This window comes from Cajanus cajan, chromosome 8, assembly GCF_000230855.2.
Source record: "Cajanus cajan strain Asha chromosome 8, NIPB_CcT2T_4, whole genome shotgun sequence".
Classification (NCBI taxonomy): Eukaryota; Viridiplantae; Streptophyta; class Magnoliopsida; order Fabales; family Fabaceae; genus Cajanus; species Cajanus cajan.
Genome location: NC_138524.1, coordinates 55255284 through 55272849, shown reverse-complemented (window position 1 = coordinate 55272849; position 17566 = coordinate 55255284). Strand labels below are relative to the sequence as shown.

Below are 17566 nucleotides of genomic sequence, written 5' to 3'. Positions count from 1 at the left end.
ACTTTAAGTGGGTCTATCCATTTTTCCATCTCTAATAATTATTATCTTTCATTTTCTTAACTAATTATTTTAGAGTAAATTAATCATTATGATAATAGAAAATGTCAACAAATAAAAATTCGAACATACTTTTTACTATCGACTAATATTCATTAAACATTACAAAAATTTAGTTTCAAAATATTTTTACAATTTTCAAATTTTATAAAATTATAAATTTTTTTTATTATATAAAATATAATGAATGTTATATATAATCTTAAAAGAAATATGGTGTGAAAAAACATAAAAAAAAAAAAACATTATAAAAGAACATGTTACTTATAGAAGCGTGTTGAATCTGAAAAGTGTCGGCGTATGATTTGGTTATTTTTCAATGGCAGCATTTTATATATAATTTTGGTTTGCACAATCCTCTTGGTTTTGGGGTTTGGCGCTTTTTCCCCGACGACCCTTTAGATTCTGCCACTTCCCTCACGTCAACGGTTCGATTCCCCGCACCCACTTTCCTTTCCCCTTTCAATTTTAAAAACCACCGTGGCGTGTTTTTTTTTTTTTTTCCTTCTTTTCTTCTCTCTCATGATTTTTCAACGATTCTTCTTCTTCACTGCGTCTTCTTCACCCTTTCCCTGCACTCTCACTTCCAATGGCCTCTCCTCCCCCTTCCTCCGTTGTCAAGGTAACCTAACCCACGCAACGCCACGTCACCCTTTTCCCTTTCTCGTTTTCTCTCCACACGCTGTCGTTTTGTGCCCTCTCATGTCGTTTTGCCTTTTTCAGGAAGCGAAAGTGCTCATGGTTGGTGCTGGCGGAATTGGCTGCGAGCTTCTCAAGACTCTCGCTCTCTCCGGTTTCCCTGACATTCACATCGTTAGTTTTCTTCTCTTTTGGGTCGTGGGTTTTTTTTTTCAAGGGTTTTTGCGGGTTTTTTTTTTTGGGGTTTGAGTTTTTGGGTGCTTTTTTAGGGTTTTTGTGTTGTTGGGGTTTTTGTTAAAGTTTCGAGCTTTGTGTGTTTCGTGAGATGGGTGGTTCAAATGTTTCGCGCCTTGGTTTGTCGGGTGAGTTGTTTATTGGTTGTGTGAAGGTAGTACTTGTGGGAGTGAGGAGTGAGTGTTGCTTGTGTTGTGAGAACTTTTTTGAGGTCTTGGTTGGAGTAGTGGAATATGGTGTTGAAAATTGGTTTGTGTTGATTTCTGTATTGGGAGGGGTGAGTTGGTGGGTTGATTCCTTGCCCTTTTGGTTTGGTTGGTGGTTTCTGGGTCCTGGTTTGAATTTTCAATTTTTCGTTGAAAGGGGGAGATTGTTCGAGTGTTGGGGCACGTGGGTGCTTTTGTGGTGAGGTTTGAGCAGTTTTTCTGCTTTGATATGAACTCGATATAGGGGGGAGAATGGAGCACATGGTTGGTTGTACTCTGTGGGGGGAGCTGCCTTGGTGCTTAAATTATGTTTGCTTCAATTCCTAATGTGCTAATTGATATTGGCCATGATGAAAGTAGGGTATTGGTTTGTGGTGTGGTTGTGGATCTTGCTATTTATATGGGGATGTTGAGTTTAGCTACTATCGTTATGGCTTGTAAGATCCCCGAGATTCATATTTTAATTAAAAGCAGTCTGTGGTGTGGATGCTGATGACTGCCACTAAGTGCTGAGGGTGATAGGTTAATGTTGATGGATCTACTGAATTTTAGACTATGTTATACGCACAGCTAGTATCTTGCTGCTAAATAAGTTTGTTTACGAGTGTTGTGTCCTTGAGCCATACATGTTTTGGACATGGATCTGTGTCATATGTTTACATTTGTACGTATACATGTGTATATATTTTATTATCATAGTGGTCACTAGTGCGCTATAGTAGAATAACGGACTGGCCTTAGGCTTCTATGGTACTGAAATAGTGGAATGAATTTCAATAGCAGCCATTGAGGCCGCAATATCGGCACTACCATGATATAGGCTATGAAAACCAATTTTACCCCTGAAACAATGCTGTTTAGTGTTTATTTTTTATTATTTTTTTTTTTTTGTAAAATTGTAATTTCTTGCCCATTTTCTAATGCATTTTTTTTTTGCTTTGGAAACATAATAGGATCTGAAACATTCTTTCGTGACCATTCCACAAAAAATGTTACTTCTATTTTGACTTTTGTTTCTTCACTCTGAATTTTTATGCTCTGTTCTCTCTTCTTCCTTTAGACTTGGTTTTCATTTTTTTATAAAATCTATTTGTTTGTAATTTTTCTATTAGTTTCACCATAATTTTCATTATTTGAGTATTTGACTTCATTACTATGTTCTTGCCGGTCAGTGTTGTTAAATAGCTGCTATAGCGGCACCACAACACTATTGTGTTGTGGAATTCCTCGGATCTGTGATTGCGACTCCTGTCTGCTAGTGCAGACACCATCAGTGTTGTGGTTGCAGCATGCTTTCTTGTCCTTGTCATCTCTTGGCGAGTCTGGCCAATTAAACTTTTTACTATTATGCCAATCTTTATTTGCATTCATCTTAATTTTTATACATATATTGGTATATATCATATTTCAACTGCTATGCAACTTCTACTATTTGCCTGTGACACTATCCGTTAGATGATATAGTGGGTTATTTTCTTTTTCACCATTTTCCATGATGCACGGTTCGTAACACTTTTAGATTGATTGTGATTTTGTGTAAACTATGACTTATTATTTATCATGAATTTTGTTAATTTTGTTATTGATTAATATGCGTAGTATAAATTATTTAATTTGTTTGTTTTAATAATATTTAAAATAGTGGTCATCTCTCTAGTCTCTTCCTGCGATCTTGTTATAGCATTTTCAGTTCTAGCCACTATGTGTCGTTACCTGAGATTGGTGACTTTATTATTTATTATTATAGTTTAGACTCTTACTTGTTGGAATTGATGCAGCATTAAGTGCAGCCAAACTTTTTCATGTCATTTAGTTTTGCAATTATTTTCCATGGACCTTGTCTATTTGTAGTTTTGGGAACGGAAGAGTTGTTTGAAGGAGCTTACTAGGTTGAAAACTATATCAAATATGGCTCAAGTGTTTTGCTTCTCAGTATACTTGTTTGTCATTGTGGAAACACATCCTAGAATTTTTCCATGCTAATTCTTAAAGTGCCGTCTCTTTCTACTAATTTGAGTTCCTGTATAAGGCTTGTGCATTTGAGTTGGCAGTCATATTGTCAGTGATCATTCAACTCACTATGAATTCTTCCTGTGTATGAGGTGTTGATGTTATGTGTGTGCATGCTCACTAGCCATTTTATAAATTATCTCTTGAACTATCGCTATGGTTTTAAGCTATGGATTATTTAACACTAATATGCTTCATTTATTTCCAACGTGCAGATTGACATGGACACCATAGAAGTCAGTAACCTGAACAGACAATTTTTATTTCGACAATCTCATGTTGGACAATCCAAGGCTAAAGTAAGTTTTTACTGCTATTGTTATGATTGTTACTGGTATAGGTTTTAGTTGTCCGTCCATCTGATGAAGTCTTCAACCAGGTTGCTAGGGATGCTGTTTTAAAATTTAGGCCCCACATAAACATTACACCATATCATGCAAATGTCAAAGATCCTGAATTCAATGTGGACTTCTTTAAGCAATTTAACGTCGTTCTAAATGGACTTGACAATTTAGATGCACGCCGACATGTGAATCGCCTGTGCTTGGCAGCTAATGTTCCTTTGGTTGAAAGTGGGACTACTGGATTCCTTGGACAGGTAATTTAATTGCATTTATTGGCTTCTTAGTATGTGATGTCCATTATACATGGAAAGTTTTTTTTAGCAGTATTTAGTAGATTCTTAATGGCACTCTTTTCCTGTTTGATGGTTATTTTTATATGCTTAAGAGTATTTTTCTAATGTAATTGTTGATTATCTGGTTGTCATATATATATATTTGGCTACGAGAATTTGTTATTGTCAGTGATTAGTCACTGATTTTATGTCTTTTTGTCTAGATAAGCAATCTTCTGATCAGGAAAGCAACATGTTTTATGGGGCATGTTCCTAAGCTTCAAAATTGTTATCAGCTAAATTTTTATTATGTTCAGTGATTATCCAATAAATTTTAAGGGAATACTGCCATGTACTCTAAAAATAATTTGATTTAAAATTTAAATTCTTAAAAATTATAGATTTATAATGGTGTCCGTGACATTTTAGGTCTGAGATTTTATATTTTCTGTTTCCTTTTACTAATCTCGTAACCTCTTCTGTCTACTAGTTTTCTTGGAAAACATGTAGATTACATTGTTTATTACTAACTTTCAATATATTTGGTGGTTTCACATGTATTCAGCTTAACATATGTTTGTAAGGTTAATTGTCGGAATATATTAATTAGCAATTTTTAAATTGTATTGGTGATTTACTTTTAAATGAAAGCAGGTCACTGTACATGTCAAGGGAAGAACGGAGTGCTATGAGTGTCAGCCTAAACCAGCCCCCAAGACATATCCTGTCTGTACCATCACAAGTACCCCATCAAAGGTATGGTTGGTTGTCATTTTCATTAATGACTGTGTACTAAAGTAAATGAAAATATTAGAAACTTAAACTAGTGAGATTGTCAATGAAAGTTCTATTGAATTATAAGCCTCCAAAGTCCAAACATGTAGTTTATGAATGTTTAAATCTTTTAGGTATTTTATTACTATGCTTATATTGACTGTGTACTCCTTTGGTTACTCATTTTCTTTTGCTAGTCATCTAACTGTTTGTATCTTAGGACATAGAAAATATGAAACAATAGGAACTGGGGTCACTCAATGGGGAATTTATGATGCATTGTTGTATCTTGATGGATGCTACTAGGTAGATTAACGCAATATTGAAGGCTGATATATTAGTTATATTTTAGGCAAATGGATAAAATGATAGACTCAAGCTATTGGCTTTTACATTATGTAATTGATCATCAAATAGAAGCATTTTGATATTTACTTCCATCTTCTGCTTTCATCTTTTTTTGGCAGTTCGTTCACTGCATTGTGTGGGCTAAAGAACTACTTTTTGCTAAGTTATTTGGAGACAAGAATCAGGACAATGACTTAAATGTTCGATCAAGTGATGCTGCCAGCTCATCAGAAAATGTAGAGGATGTATTTGAACGCAGGAAAGATGAAGACATTGATCAATATGGAAGGAAAATTTTTGATCATGTGTTTGGGTATAACATTGAATTAGCTTTGTCTAATGAAGAGACATGGAAAAGTCGTAATAGACCAAAGCCTATATACAGCAAAGATGTCTTGTCTGATGAACTGGCTCAACAAAATGGAAATTTGGAGAAAAATTATGCATCTGATGATGAATTATCAGTTTCTTCCATGGCATCTTTGGGTATGAAGAACCCGCAGGATATTTGGACTCTCAAAGAAAATTCTAAAATATTTATTGAAGCATTGAGACTATTTTTTACAAAAAGGGAAAAGGTCTGTTATGATACTTGCTTTGATGTAGTGATCATATTTTTATATTACCTATTATCTGAATACTATTTTTTTTTTGTTTTTTTTTTATTTTTAAATGGATCTTTGAGCAGGAGATTGGCAATCTAAGCTTCGATAAAGATGACCAGTTGGCCGTAGAATTTGTTACTGCAGCTGCAAACATACGGGCTGCCTCCTTTGGCATCCCTTTGCACAGCCTTTTTGAAGCTAAAGGTATTGCTGGTAATATTGTGCATGCTGTTGCAACTACAAATGCTGTTATTGCCGGGTTGATTGTCATTGAAGCAATCAAAGTGCTGCAAAATGACATTAAAAATTATAGGTATGATTTGATTCCTCTTCCTGCATATTATTTGTTTTGGATTGGTTGTAGTAGTGATGGGGAAGTTGTTTTGTTACTGTATGTTTGGGTTTGAGAAGCATTGTGAAATGTTATTAACCAAGATGCATTGGGGGAAAAATTGCAGATCTCTTTTGTTCTGACCTTATTTTTCTGTATTCTATACCTTAATTTATTTTAGATTGTTTGGATCTTGTCTTATCCTTCCTGTTAATTCCCTGTTAATTCCTTTGTGCTCATTTCTTCTGTAATGAATTCTTGATTAATGCACTACTCTGTAGTTCACAAGTCAGCATTAATTTCACTATTGTGTAAGTTTTTCTAATCTTATCTGGACATTATAGAATGACATATTGTTTGGAACATCCATCAAGAAACATGCTGCTTATGCCGGTGGAACCATTTGAACCTAACAAGTCTTGTTATGTCTGTTCTGAGGTTTGTGAAATCTCCCTTTTGTTGCATATATTTCCTAAATTCAATGTTACAAACATGCTCACACACAATATATTCAAATATGTGCAAAACAGACACCTTTATCACTTGAAATAAACACCAACCGTTCAAAGTTGAAAGACTTAGTCGAAAAAATTGTCAAGGCAAAGCTTGGTATGAACCTTCCTCTTATTATGTGTGCTTCAAACCTCCTTTATGAAGCTGGTGATGTTGAGGAAGACATGATTGCAATTTACGAGGCCAACCTTGAAAAGGTATGTTTGTTGTCTTTATTTTAAAAAAGACACATTTTATTTATAAACCTGTTTCCTGGCATTTTCAGGTTCTGTCTGAGCTTCCTTCCCCGGTAACTGGTGGCACAATGCTCACTGTAGAGGATATGCTGCAGGAATTTGTTTGCAATATTAACATCAAGCACAGGTTTTTACTAGACTCTAATTTAATTTTTGTATTCTGTGAAAAATGTTGGATCAAATACTACAATGCTAGAGGAGCTTGGTAAGTTTATAGTGTCTGTTTTTTTTTTTTTTCTCTCTCTTTATCTTCCCTCTCACATGTTGCATTAAGTTAGTTTTTTGTTCCTATACCTATGGATCCTGTAGTCTCTTTTTTTCTTTGTTTAAAGTACTATATTTCATCGGTGATTTTCAGAGAGGAATTTGATGAAGAGAAAGAACCCGATGGCATGGTTCTCTCAGGATGGACTCAACCAGTGTCAACAGCAGAAAATAAGGACAAACGTATTGGCAATGGCGCAAGCACCTCAGATGGAGTAACAGCTGTGGAATCTGAAAAGGATGACGAGATAGCTATAGTTTCAGCCTTGAAGAAACGAAAACTTCCTGATGATTCCGACAATTCAAATGCTGCTGATGAAGCAAAACATCACAAGCAATTGCAAGTGATTGACGATGAAGACGATCTTGTTATGCTTGATGGGGAGGTAGACAGCTTTAAAAAGAAAAGATTGTCATAGTCCATTGATGAACTAAAACGAGGATGAATTCTTGCATTCTAATTTTGTATTGATAGGGAGGTTGGTGATTCTTTTGGCCATAGTTAGGTTTGTTGCTACTAGTCTTTTGCTTGACATAGATACTGTTTTTCTCCTCCCTTGTGCTTTCTCAGTAGCTGCAACCATGTATTATTCTCACTGACGCCTGACAGAGAGGATCACTGACCTCAAATTAACTTTCTTACAGTTGACATTAGTGATCAAAAGTTTTGCAAACCGGTAACCTATTCATTGTCATGTATACTATACCTTAGCATTTGAATGTGATTTATCTTTCATGTGTCATGTTGAATTCTCAGAACAGTTTTTGTATGAGATATTGCAATCTTGAATGGCTTGATGGTACCCGTGTGTGAAAGATTCAACACAGATCTGTCTATATACGATTGGTATGACACAGCACACGTGCATACAAGTGAACTACGGTAGCAATAAGACAATAACATCATAGATGTTTTGGACTGCTCACTGTATTTTTTAAGTTTGAATCAGCATGAATGAAGTTGTATCGCTATACTAAAATATTTCCCCCCTGCAAGGTAACAAGTGGGGGCCATTCTGCATGGATAGGGAGAAAGGTTGAGCGGTTACCCTGCCAATATATTTTTTTGGCTTGATCTTATTTACCAGAGGATTGTCTAGACGTTCAGAAAGGTAAAACACTTTTGAAGGATTGATGCACGACAGCCACAATAAAAAGGATAAAACAAACAAAAATCTTATCCTACTAGATGAGGGTGGGTAGTCATTCAACGCCATGTTACGAGTGATCACTGTTGGTTTATCGACTAGTTTTATATTGCAACTACAGAACCCTCTCTTTTACCTGAGTGTGAGACATACTGTGATACATTATAGACCGTAAACCACAGCGATCTATTAATTTTTCTATGAAGCATACAACCACTAGTTATGTAACCATAAATTTATGGAAAAATGGACAATGATTTGCACCTCCAGTAATGGGTTCTCTAACAAAAAAGAAGTGTTGTACTTGGGATGACGGTTGATGAAACAATTGTTGGTTCTGTTCATTTAGAAATCGGACTAGCTAAAAAGAAAGTCATTTTCTTTTTAGAAGTTATGGACGGTTTTGATAAATTTCAACATTTTTAAGAATAAAAAAAAATAAATTTCAATATTTTTAAGAGAAAAAATAAAATAATTTTTTTCATAAGTTAAAATTAGTTTATGTACAAATTAAAAATAGATTTTGCACTAGTTATAAGAGAACATTTATAAATTAGCTTATGAATAAGTTAATGCTCTAATCTACTAAAAGGTTTTACATTGCTTAAGAATCAATATTAAAAGTTGTTTATAAATATCTTCTTATCTTAATCAACATAATATTTTTTTATGAACAGAACGATGATAATTCAATGAATGTAAAAACATGTAAAACTTCAAATTCTTTAATCAAAACAATGCCAGTCAACTTGTCTAAAGAAGTGCTCCACAAAAAATTTATCCAAAGAACCTATGTCTAATAGCATCATAATTTTGACAATGACAATAAATTTACATATCAGTAGTTGTCTTATAGTACTCCTCTTTTGAGTCAAAGTATACAGCGGATCAACCATCAAAATTACTTTAAAACAAGGACTTGCATTTCTCATTTGTAAAAGCACAACTACATAAAATGCTGCAACATTGGTCACACAGTTTGTTGCATCTAAGTCTGACTGACTGCATTCAGTATCAGAATAATTTGTCATGAGAAGATATCTTGTTGAAGCTAAATGAGTTAAATATACGTAGAGCTGCGGGAGTAGCTAGGCACATATTCTCTATTTGGATCATTACAAGGTAGAAAAAGGAGATGGTGCTACTTCTATTAATAGATGCAGTTTTGTTTTCTTTGGACTATTTACTTGTTTTATATTTTGATATAAAATTTTTGGGATGACACTTTTTATCAGTACTTGCTTGTAAGGGACTTATTCAACAATTTCAAAACTTGTTTGATGCTTCTAAGAGATGGTTTCAAAAAGAAAAACAAGATGCATTTAGTTTTCACTTTTCGCTTTGAGACATTAACTTTATAGCGGTTAGTTATTTCAATACTTTCGCGTTTCACATGAACAAAGCAATACTGAAAATGTAAATTTAGTTTTTAAGTGCCTCAGTGAACATCGAGTTCAATTTCATTCTCTTGCAGCAGGCACATGAACAAGAAAAACTCAGAAGGCTAAATGAGACAATTTTTGTAAAAAGACAAACTATTGCTACAATTTTGGTCGATTACATACGAACTCAAATCAAATTCACTACCTTCTAGTAGCCAGTTTCTTTGAACTTGCTTCTACAATAACCCCTCCCTAAATTGTACATAACAATATACAACAATTCATTTATAAAATACCATATATGATTAATGGTACTGTTGAGTGCATGTATACTTACAAACCAACAGGTTAATCACCTTACATATTTCATACAATTCTTTGCTAGCATGCAAAATAATACCCCACACAATACAGAAAACAAGAGCACCTAGAAGAGAAACAGCATACAGTATCACAGCATCATTACACATGAACTTTTTGGCCCAAACCTTCTCACAGTTACTTTAACATCTCTTGGACCTGATCAAATTTTCATCAGTCCAGGTGGTGGATCCATTCAGGAAACCAAATTACTTAGGCTTCTTTCACCTGCCATTGAGATTGCCAAACTGTGCAAACATTGCAGTTCCAGAATGGTCTTCAACAGATTGCACTTCAGCTGGAGCATTGTTATTCACTTCTGGCCGCGCAGCCGGGCGGTTGTCAGAAGGAGTGGGTGGTGTCGGCGGTGTTGGTGGGACAGGTGAAGTAGGAACAGCTGCAGCAGGCACTGCTGCAGATAACTTGGTCTCATCCTCAGCCTTTCCTTGGGTGAAGGCTTCTTGAAGCTGCAAGGCATACTCCAAGTTCCACAAAACATCTCCCATTGAAGGCCTATCTACTCCATGATCAGCCAAACACTTCTCGGCAGCCTCAGCAAACTTCTTCATAGATTCAGGATTGATGGAACCAACAAGTTGAGGGTCAATGATCTTGTCAAGCAAGCCCTTCCTCTTCCACTGCATTGCCCAATCAGCCAAGTTTACTTGCTCCCTTGGCAACTGAGGGTTGATGGCTGGCCTTGCACATAGTGCCTCAAGCAGAACCACCCCAAATGAGTACACATCAGATTTTTCTGTCAATTGCTGCCTCCTGAAGTACTCAGGGTCAAGATAACCAAAACTACCCTTCACAGCAGTGCTAACATGACCCTGCCCCATTGGTGCATCCTTTGAGAGTCCAAAATCAGAAACCTTGGCTGTGAAATTCTCATCAAGCAAGATGTTGGTGGTCTTAACGTCGCGGTGGATGATGCCCTGAGCCGTGCCAGTGTGAAGGTAGTGAAGGCCTCGAGCCGATCCAATGCAGATCTCTAGCCTTTGCTTCCATGAGAGAGCAGGCATGTTCTTTCCATAAAGATGGTCTCTGAAGTGTCCATTAGGCATGTACTCATAAACCAGGATCATCTCATCATTCTCATCACAGTATCCAATCAAGGACACCAAGTGCCTGTGCCTAAGCTTTGACAGCATTTGGATCTCAGTCTGAAACTCATTGATGCCTTGTTCTGATTGAGGGTTTCCTCTCTTGACAGCCACCTGAGTCCCCTCATCAATCACTCCCAAATACACATTGCCAAATCCACCAACACCAATGATGTTCTTGGAGTCAAAGTTCTTGGTTGCTTCCTGAAGTTCTGCAAAGGAGAAGTACCTGCCTAATCCCATTGATGAGGAGAAGAAGTTGCTCTTCCCCATTGAGTTCTTGCTGCTCATGAAGCTTGTGTCACCAGCATGCAGAGGCAGCAACCATGAGGAGAAGCTGTTCCTCTTTTGCCAGTCTTGAGGCCTCTTGTGCCACTTGATCACCATGGCACCAAGACCAACAAAAGCTCCAAACATCATAGCAAATCCAACCGCAGCCACCGTGCCGCGGTTGGAACCACTAGCACTTCTCCCATCAACTCCAAATTCCCCATCCAAACTGTTCACAGAGTTGCTCATCTTGAAGATCTCTATGCCATTCACAATGGCATTGCCACCAGTATCATCAGTACTCGTTGGACCAACCTGCACAGTTAGTCCCTTAGTCATCAATGTTGCATTCACCACAATGTCTTTGTAATATGGGGTTGACAAGGCACTAGTGAGGGCTGATAAATCCACATCATGCATTGCCATTTTCTCATTAATATAGACATTGAAGAAGAGTTCATTGAGCCCTTTGCTGACAATGTCACAGAAGTGGAGCCTAACAAGGTAGCTAAAAGCAGTGTCCACATCAAATTTCCACGAGACATTGAACTTTGGCTGATTGACAGTAGCCTGAGCCATCTCAGTGGCAGAAGCATACACAGTTGGTGGTGCCACAAGAGGAGAAATGGTTGGAGTGTCTTTGGGGTACTTAATAGCTGAGGTAGCCACTGAGGTACTCATGGCCAAGTTCTTGTTTGTGAGGAAAGGCTCATCAGATTCCCAAGTCCTTCCAAGGGTGTCATTTGATGAGCTTATGAGAGAGCCTCCGTTGTTGAGCCTGTAAACAGACTGAAAGCTGTAGGTGGCCAGGCCGGTGAACTCCTCCACCGGAAAAAGCGCGGCGGCGGTGTCGAAAATGAGGTTGTCCGGAGCTGAGAGAACCTCAAGACCATTGATGAATGCAGCTGAATTCTTCAAAGGAATGAAGGACAAGGTGAACTGAGGCTGAGTCACATTGATGAGGTACTCCTTGAGGATTGGCTTGTCAGTGTTGTTGACGTTGAACCTGTGGAGGAGCACATTGGTGTCTGTGTAGACAGAGAAAGTGGCCTTCTGGAGATCAAAGACGTTGTTCTTGATGGGGTAGAAATGGAGCCTGATCCAATGAAACCCTGGTTGGACCAAATGGAAGGAGTATTTAGCTTCTTGGATGAAGATCCTTGCATTGGAGTAAACGGGGGAAGGGAGATTGACACCTTCTGCTTTGACTTTGAAGTCATCATTGGCTTGAAGGAAAGAAGAGGCTTGAGGGTCTGATTTGAATTGTCTGCCATCAGGGAGGGTGAGAGCAGTTTCTGCACCACAGTCAATGAGGAAACTGTCTTTTGGGGTGAAGGATGAAGCAAGGCCTAGGAGAGAGGAGAAGGCAAAGAGAAGGACCAGGAGGGTAGCCATCACAGATGATGATGACATTAAGGATGATAGAAAAGGTAGTGGTGTTGGGGTGTTCTTGTTTTTTTCTATCTTCCCCATACCTCCTGGGTGAGGGTGAGGGTGAGGGATGAGGATGTGGGAGTTTTCAATTTAGAATTATGGAATGAAACAATAACAAAGAAGCGTGAAATGGGGTCTCATTGGATCCCTATAAGGGATTCTCTCTCTCTCTAACGCATCCAATCTTTGGAGGAAAAGAGGAAGGGACTTCGAGTTCCAAATAATCAGCCACAGAATGTGGAGGGAACATTGCGTTTTCGACAATTCTCCAACGTTGCATGCCTCTTTTTAGCATTTGCCATAGGGAAACAAAACAAACCAAACGCTTTGTTTGAACAAGTCAAACACACCCGTTTAGATTGTCGCACTAAATTGCTCTCATTCTGATCATGCTGTAGATGTTCACAAAGGTAACTAAACTACTTTTTTGTCATTGCACTCGTCATCATCCACAACCGCAGTAACAAATAAAGCCTGTTTTTACTACGTGGGGTTACTTTAATTAGATTAAAAAATGCGTGTATATATAACAATATTATTTTTGTCAAACATAATTTAAACATGTTAGGATGTTATTAAATAATAGATACTCATTTATCCCTTAAACAACACATTATTTGTTAAAATAAAATAGTGTAATAAAGTATTAGACAACTCTAAATTTGCATGAATTTTATAAATTTATCTAATTTATAAAAAAAAGTTTTATTACTATGAAAAACAAGAACTATAAATTTAGGTTTTAGATATTTAAACCATTAAGATTAAAAAGTAAATGCACATTTTTATGTGCTCAAATCACGATCAACTAACTTTTGATTTCACCATTTATATGATACAAATTTATATATAACAAATAATGATATATATATATATATATATATATATATATATAATTTTAGTAAAAAAAAAAAAAGAATGATATATATAATTAACAAATTGTTGATCTGAATAAAAAAACAAAATTTTATGTTCAAGTTTTGTAGAGAGAAAAAAAAAAATAGAATGAGAGATCTTACTACAAATGATTTATCCACAAGATTGGTTGTAATCGAAAGATAGTTGACATGATCTACATGTTAAGTCTCTATAACCACGGAAAATTTTTCCCCATCATATCAACCAAGGAATATCAAAATATCAAGTTTGCTGCAAGTGGAAGCTCAAATTTCGATGGTACCAATATGCGTGTTTGATACCGTGGTAAGAGCTTTAATTGGAACAAGAAGGACGTGGAGGAATCACTCCTTTTAACCCCTTAATCTTCCATCACTTTATAGAATTTCTCCATAAATGCATAAAACCTATCATATCAGTCCCTCACAAACACAACTGAATGTCAAATTGGTCGCTGACAATTGCCACTTGCTCCCAAATATGTCCCTATATTATATACTTAAAAGCAATGAATTCCTACAGCAGGTGTGTTCTTCAACAGAAGTTTTAATATGGAAACTTTTGCGTATTGGACTATATTCCAGCCATAAAACATTTCCCATTCACATCCAGCTTATTTATATTTAGCTTTTGCTCTTACACTGTCATTTTTCACAAACTTAATTTTCTTTCCTAAGTATTGGGATATAAATAAATAAGTCACACATCAATAAAATAAGAGAAGAAATAACAACTTATAAAATACAAACATTCTAATGATAAAGAAATTTTTTGGGTGATACTCAAAAGTAAAACCGTGAGGGCTTAGGCGTTGTAAATAACCAATTTTATCCAGACCCACAAAAGCAATGAAATAGATATCTACTATGAAGCGGAGGAGCTCCCAAAGTATGGAAGCAACACCATATGACAACAAGGAGGCTTGAAGCCCAAACAAGTTAGTTTTAGTAGACCAGAACGGGCTGTTCCAAAACCGCAACGGGCCATTTCCAAGTCGGAACAAGGCGTTCCTAAATTGGAACGAGCCGTTCCAAATTACTAAAAAGACCTAAAACTTTAATTGAGAACGGGCCAAAACAGGCCGTTCTAGTGCAGTTCGTTATGGTACACGTTCAAATCTGGAACGGGCCGTTCCAGGTTCAAATTTAGCTTATAATTGAATAATGATCCAGAACGGGCCGTTCTGAATCCAGAATAGGCCGTTCTGGTCAGGTCTGACATCTATAAATATATAGCAGACTCGGACACTGTTCTCAGGGGGAGAAAAAAAATTGGTCTAAGATTCTTTATAACTCAAAAATCCTCTCTCTCTTTTTGTATTTCTTGAGATCTGTGAGGCATCTGTGTAGTGTGAAAGGTAGCCAAAAAGCACCTAATAGATCCTCATATCTGAAGATTCAACACGATAACATGTTCAACAATTTATTCGCCTCACATTTGGTATCATATTCTTTTCTTAACCTTTTTTTTCTTTTTTTTTATTTGTTGAAAATAATTGTATGTACAGAGTGAATATGATTTGTTGTCTTCAAGATTATTGTTTAGAAAGTATTCAATATACAACAAATAATAACGTTAATTGAATAACATTTTTATCTTTAATGTTATTTGATTACAAGAGTTTAATGACTAGCCACTTGTTAGCTCGAATTCTTGTGTAAAGATTATTCCAAAAAAAAATAGTAATGTTAATTCTATTTTTAGCGTTATTATGATCGCTCAATGTTTATTTATTTGTTAACTTAAATTATTATGCAAGTTTCAAATAAAAATGCAAAAAAAGTTTTTTTCTTCTTCATCTATAAAGGTTATATATATATAAAACATGACAAAATATATTTTTAGGGCAGATTAAATATTTATAAATTTATGTAATTTTGCGAAATTAATTAAAGGTACTGTATTTTTACAAGCGTCGTAGGGTGTTAATACCTTCCCTACACGTAATTGACTTTCAAACCCAATTTTGATTTTAAAGATTATTTTTAAAGGGTTTTCCAATGTTTTTCCCTTAAAATAAAAGATTGGTGGCGGTTCCATTGAAAAAAATGTTTGCGCCATCCCGTTGTGATTCCGGTTATGACAGATGGCGACTCCACTAGGGACATTTGAGAGTTAGGCCTTATTAAATTAATTGCGCAAAATTATAACTTTATAAATATTGATGTTACCCTTTTTATTTTTATTTATATATATATTGTTGTTTTTTTTTTGTTTGGCTACGCATGTTTTGTTTGGATTTAAGTTTAAATTAGAGCTTTATTTATTTATTTGTTATATATACATTTTTCTTTACCTGTCTTTTGTGAGATTTGGATAATTTTTAGGTTTACATGTCTATTTGTTACCCCACACACCCACTGACACTTGTACCTCACACACTTTGGGCTCTATACCCGAGCCTGTGCGAGCCTAAGAATAGAAGGTGGCTTGATGACTGTTATTGAAGGGATTGATGCTCACTTGACAGTTGTTAAGTTACTGCTCAAGTTGTTACTAGTAGTATGAGTTAATCATATTGAGAGGGTATGTTCCCTACTTGTGATCGATTCATGTGCTAGGTCTTTATTTATATGATAAGGGCAACCTGCGGACCAATACATCTTAAGGAGTTTAGATCCGCGCATAAAATCATGCACTAATAGGTGGACTTAATAACCTTCCAAATTAGGGTGTTAACCTTAGAAATTTGCTACCTTAGATTTATCGTAATAAGTCACATTGTACTATTATTTATCTCTCCTTTTATACATGTTCGTGCTAACAAAAAAAAAGTATGTTAATATGTTCATGCATCACTTTAGTATCTAGATTGTTTTTTTTTTTTGCCTAAAATAAAATTTAATAAATAAATAAAAGATAAAAATGATGGAAGGCCATGCATACATGCATATTAGGGGCATATTAGGTTGCATATTTTTCATTTAACTAAGTCTTTGTCTCATTAACACTTTAAAACAATTGATAGTATTCAATATGGAGGAGATTCAAAATCATACTAGCAATGCATCAGGGTTAAGCAAAAGTATTAGGATAAATGTGCTAAAAAAATGATCTCCAAAGGGTAGGTAAGATCTGCCAAAAGATGACTAAGGAGGTTCGTTCAAACTTTCAAAAGGAATATAATAATAGCACATTTGACTTAATATATAACTTGTTTTAGACATCATTTATTGAGGAGAGAATTCTCCCTTGAGTGATTGTTAATCACATTTTGATCTTGAGATGATTGATCCTTGTTTGAAAATGTGGCTCGTACTGTTGCATTGCTAGTAAAATGACCTTATCCATTGAGAAGTGAATGCTCCCTTGAAATAAGTGTCAACCGTCGTATGACCTAAGGGGTTTTGCCTCTAGCGTTGAGATGTGGGGAATCGCTCTTCACTTTAAATACAAAATCAATCCTTTCCAAAATTTGTTTCATTTTCCTTTTCTTTTATACTCATAAATTCACTTTGTATTCATGAAATAATAAATAAAAAAACAAAAGTGTTTTCTCGGCATCGTTATAGGACACGCTCTCAAGCCAAGATCATGGATGAGATAGAGGAATGCAACGAAGAATCGAGGAATGATGTCAATCAGTTGAAGGAACAAATGGACCAAATTCTAGAGATGTTGTAGTCTATGCAAATGAAAAATGTAGAAGGGACCCCTCCAATAACCAGAGGAGAATCGTCAACTTCTCTTGTGTATCCACCTAGCTTTACCCCAATCCCATCACAACCATTAACTCTACATCTTAATAGACCCGACCAACAAGTTGATCTTCCAGAGGTCCAATGGCCATCATATGGCCTTCCGCCCAACTACACACCTCCAACAATCATGGACCCACTGGATAAACACCAACTATTGGTGAATCAGCCGCCTACGCAAATGCAACCTACCCAATCCGGGGGTTCACCCATGAATGTTGCCTTTTATAAATACCAAGTTCCCTGCCAACCCCAAAATACTGAATTGATCAACCAAGGGAATCCTCACCAAACTTCTGGGGGATATCAACCAACCTCTGGAATTGAGCACATTCAGTCTAGTGAGAGGTTACAAATGCTAGAAGAGAGGCTAAAGGTTGTGGAAGGATGTAGTTATGATATCGGTGAAGCTGTCAATCTTTGTTTGGTTCTAGATATAGA

General features: G+C 36.1%; 2 protein-coding genes across 2 annotated transcripts; one reads left to right on the top strand and one right to left on the bottom strand.

The window, feature by feature from the left end:
- Positions 1-426: 426 nt before the first annotated feature.
- Positions 427-7576, top strand: SAE2 (SUMO-activating enzyme 2). Its single transcript, XM_020384456.3, has 11 exons — positions 427-679; positions 781-870; positions 3362-3445; positions 3526-3744; positions 4417-4518; positions 5004-5462; positions 5573-5802; positions 6165-6258; positions 6351-6530; positions 6599-6696; positions 6928-7576. The coding sequence occupies exons 1-11, from the start codon at positions 647-649 to the stop codon at positions 7250-7252; spliced, it is 1914 nt and encodes a 637-aa protein (XP_020240045.1). The 5' UTR covers positions 427-646; the 3' UTR covers positions 7253-7576.
- Positions 7577-9498: 1922 nt separating this feature from the next.
- On the bottom strand, positions 9499-12697 carry LOC109818914 (putative receptor-like protein kinase At2g21480). Its single transcript, XM_020384457.3, has one exon. It carries the CDS (start codon positions 12567-12569, stop codon positions 9948-9950), a length of 2622 nt encoding a protein of 873 aa, XP_020240046.2. The 5' UTR covers positions 12570-12697; the 3' UTR covers positions 9499-9947.
- Positions 12698-17566: the final 4869 nt, after the last annotated feature.

Excerpts from the sequence above, each read along its gene's own strand:
- LOC109818914 (XM_020384457.3), bottom strand. The coding sequence starts at position 12,569 with ATGGGGAAGATAGAAAAAAACAAGAACACCCCAACACCACTACCTTTT.
- SAE2 (XM_020384456.3), top strand. The coding sequence starts at position 647 with ATGGCCTCTCCTCCCCCTTCCTCCGTTGTCAAG. Across the intron at positions 3,446-3,525 it reads TTGGACAATCCAAGGCTAAA|GTTGCTAGGGATGCTGTTTT; the intron begins GTAAGTTTTTAC and ends GTCTTCAACCAG. Across the intron at positions 3,745-4,416 it reads CTACTGGATTCCTTGGACAG|GTCACTGTACATGTCAAGGG; the intron begins GTAATTTAATTG and ends AAATGAAAGCAG.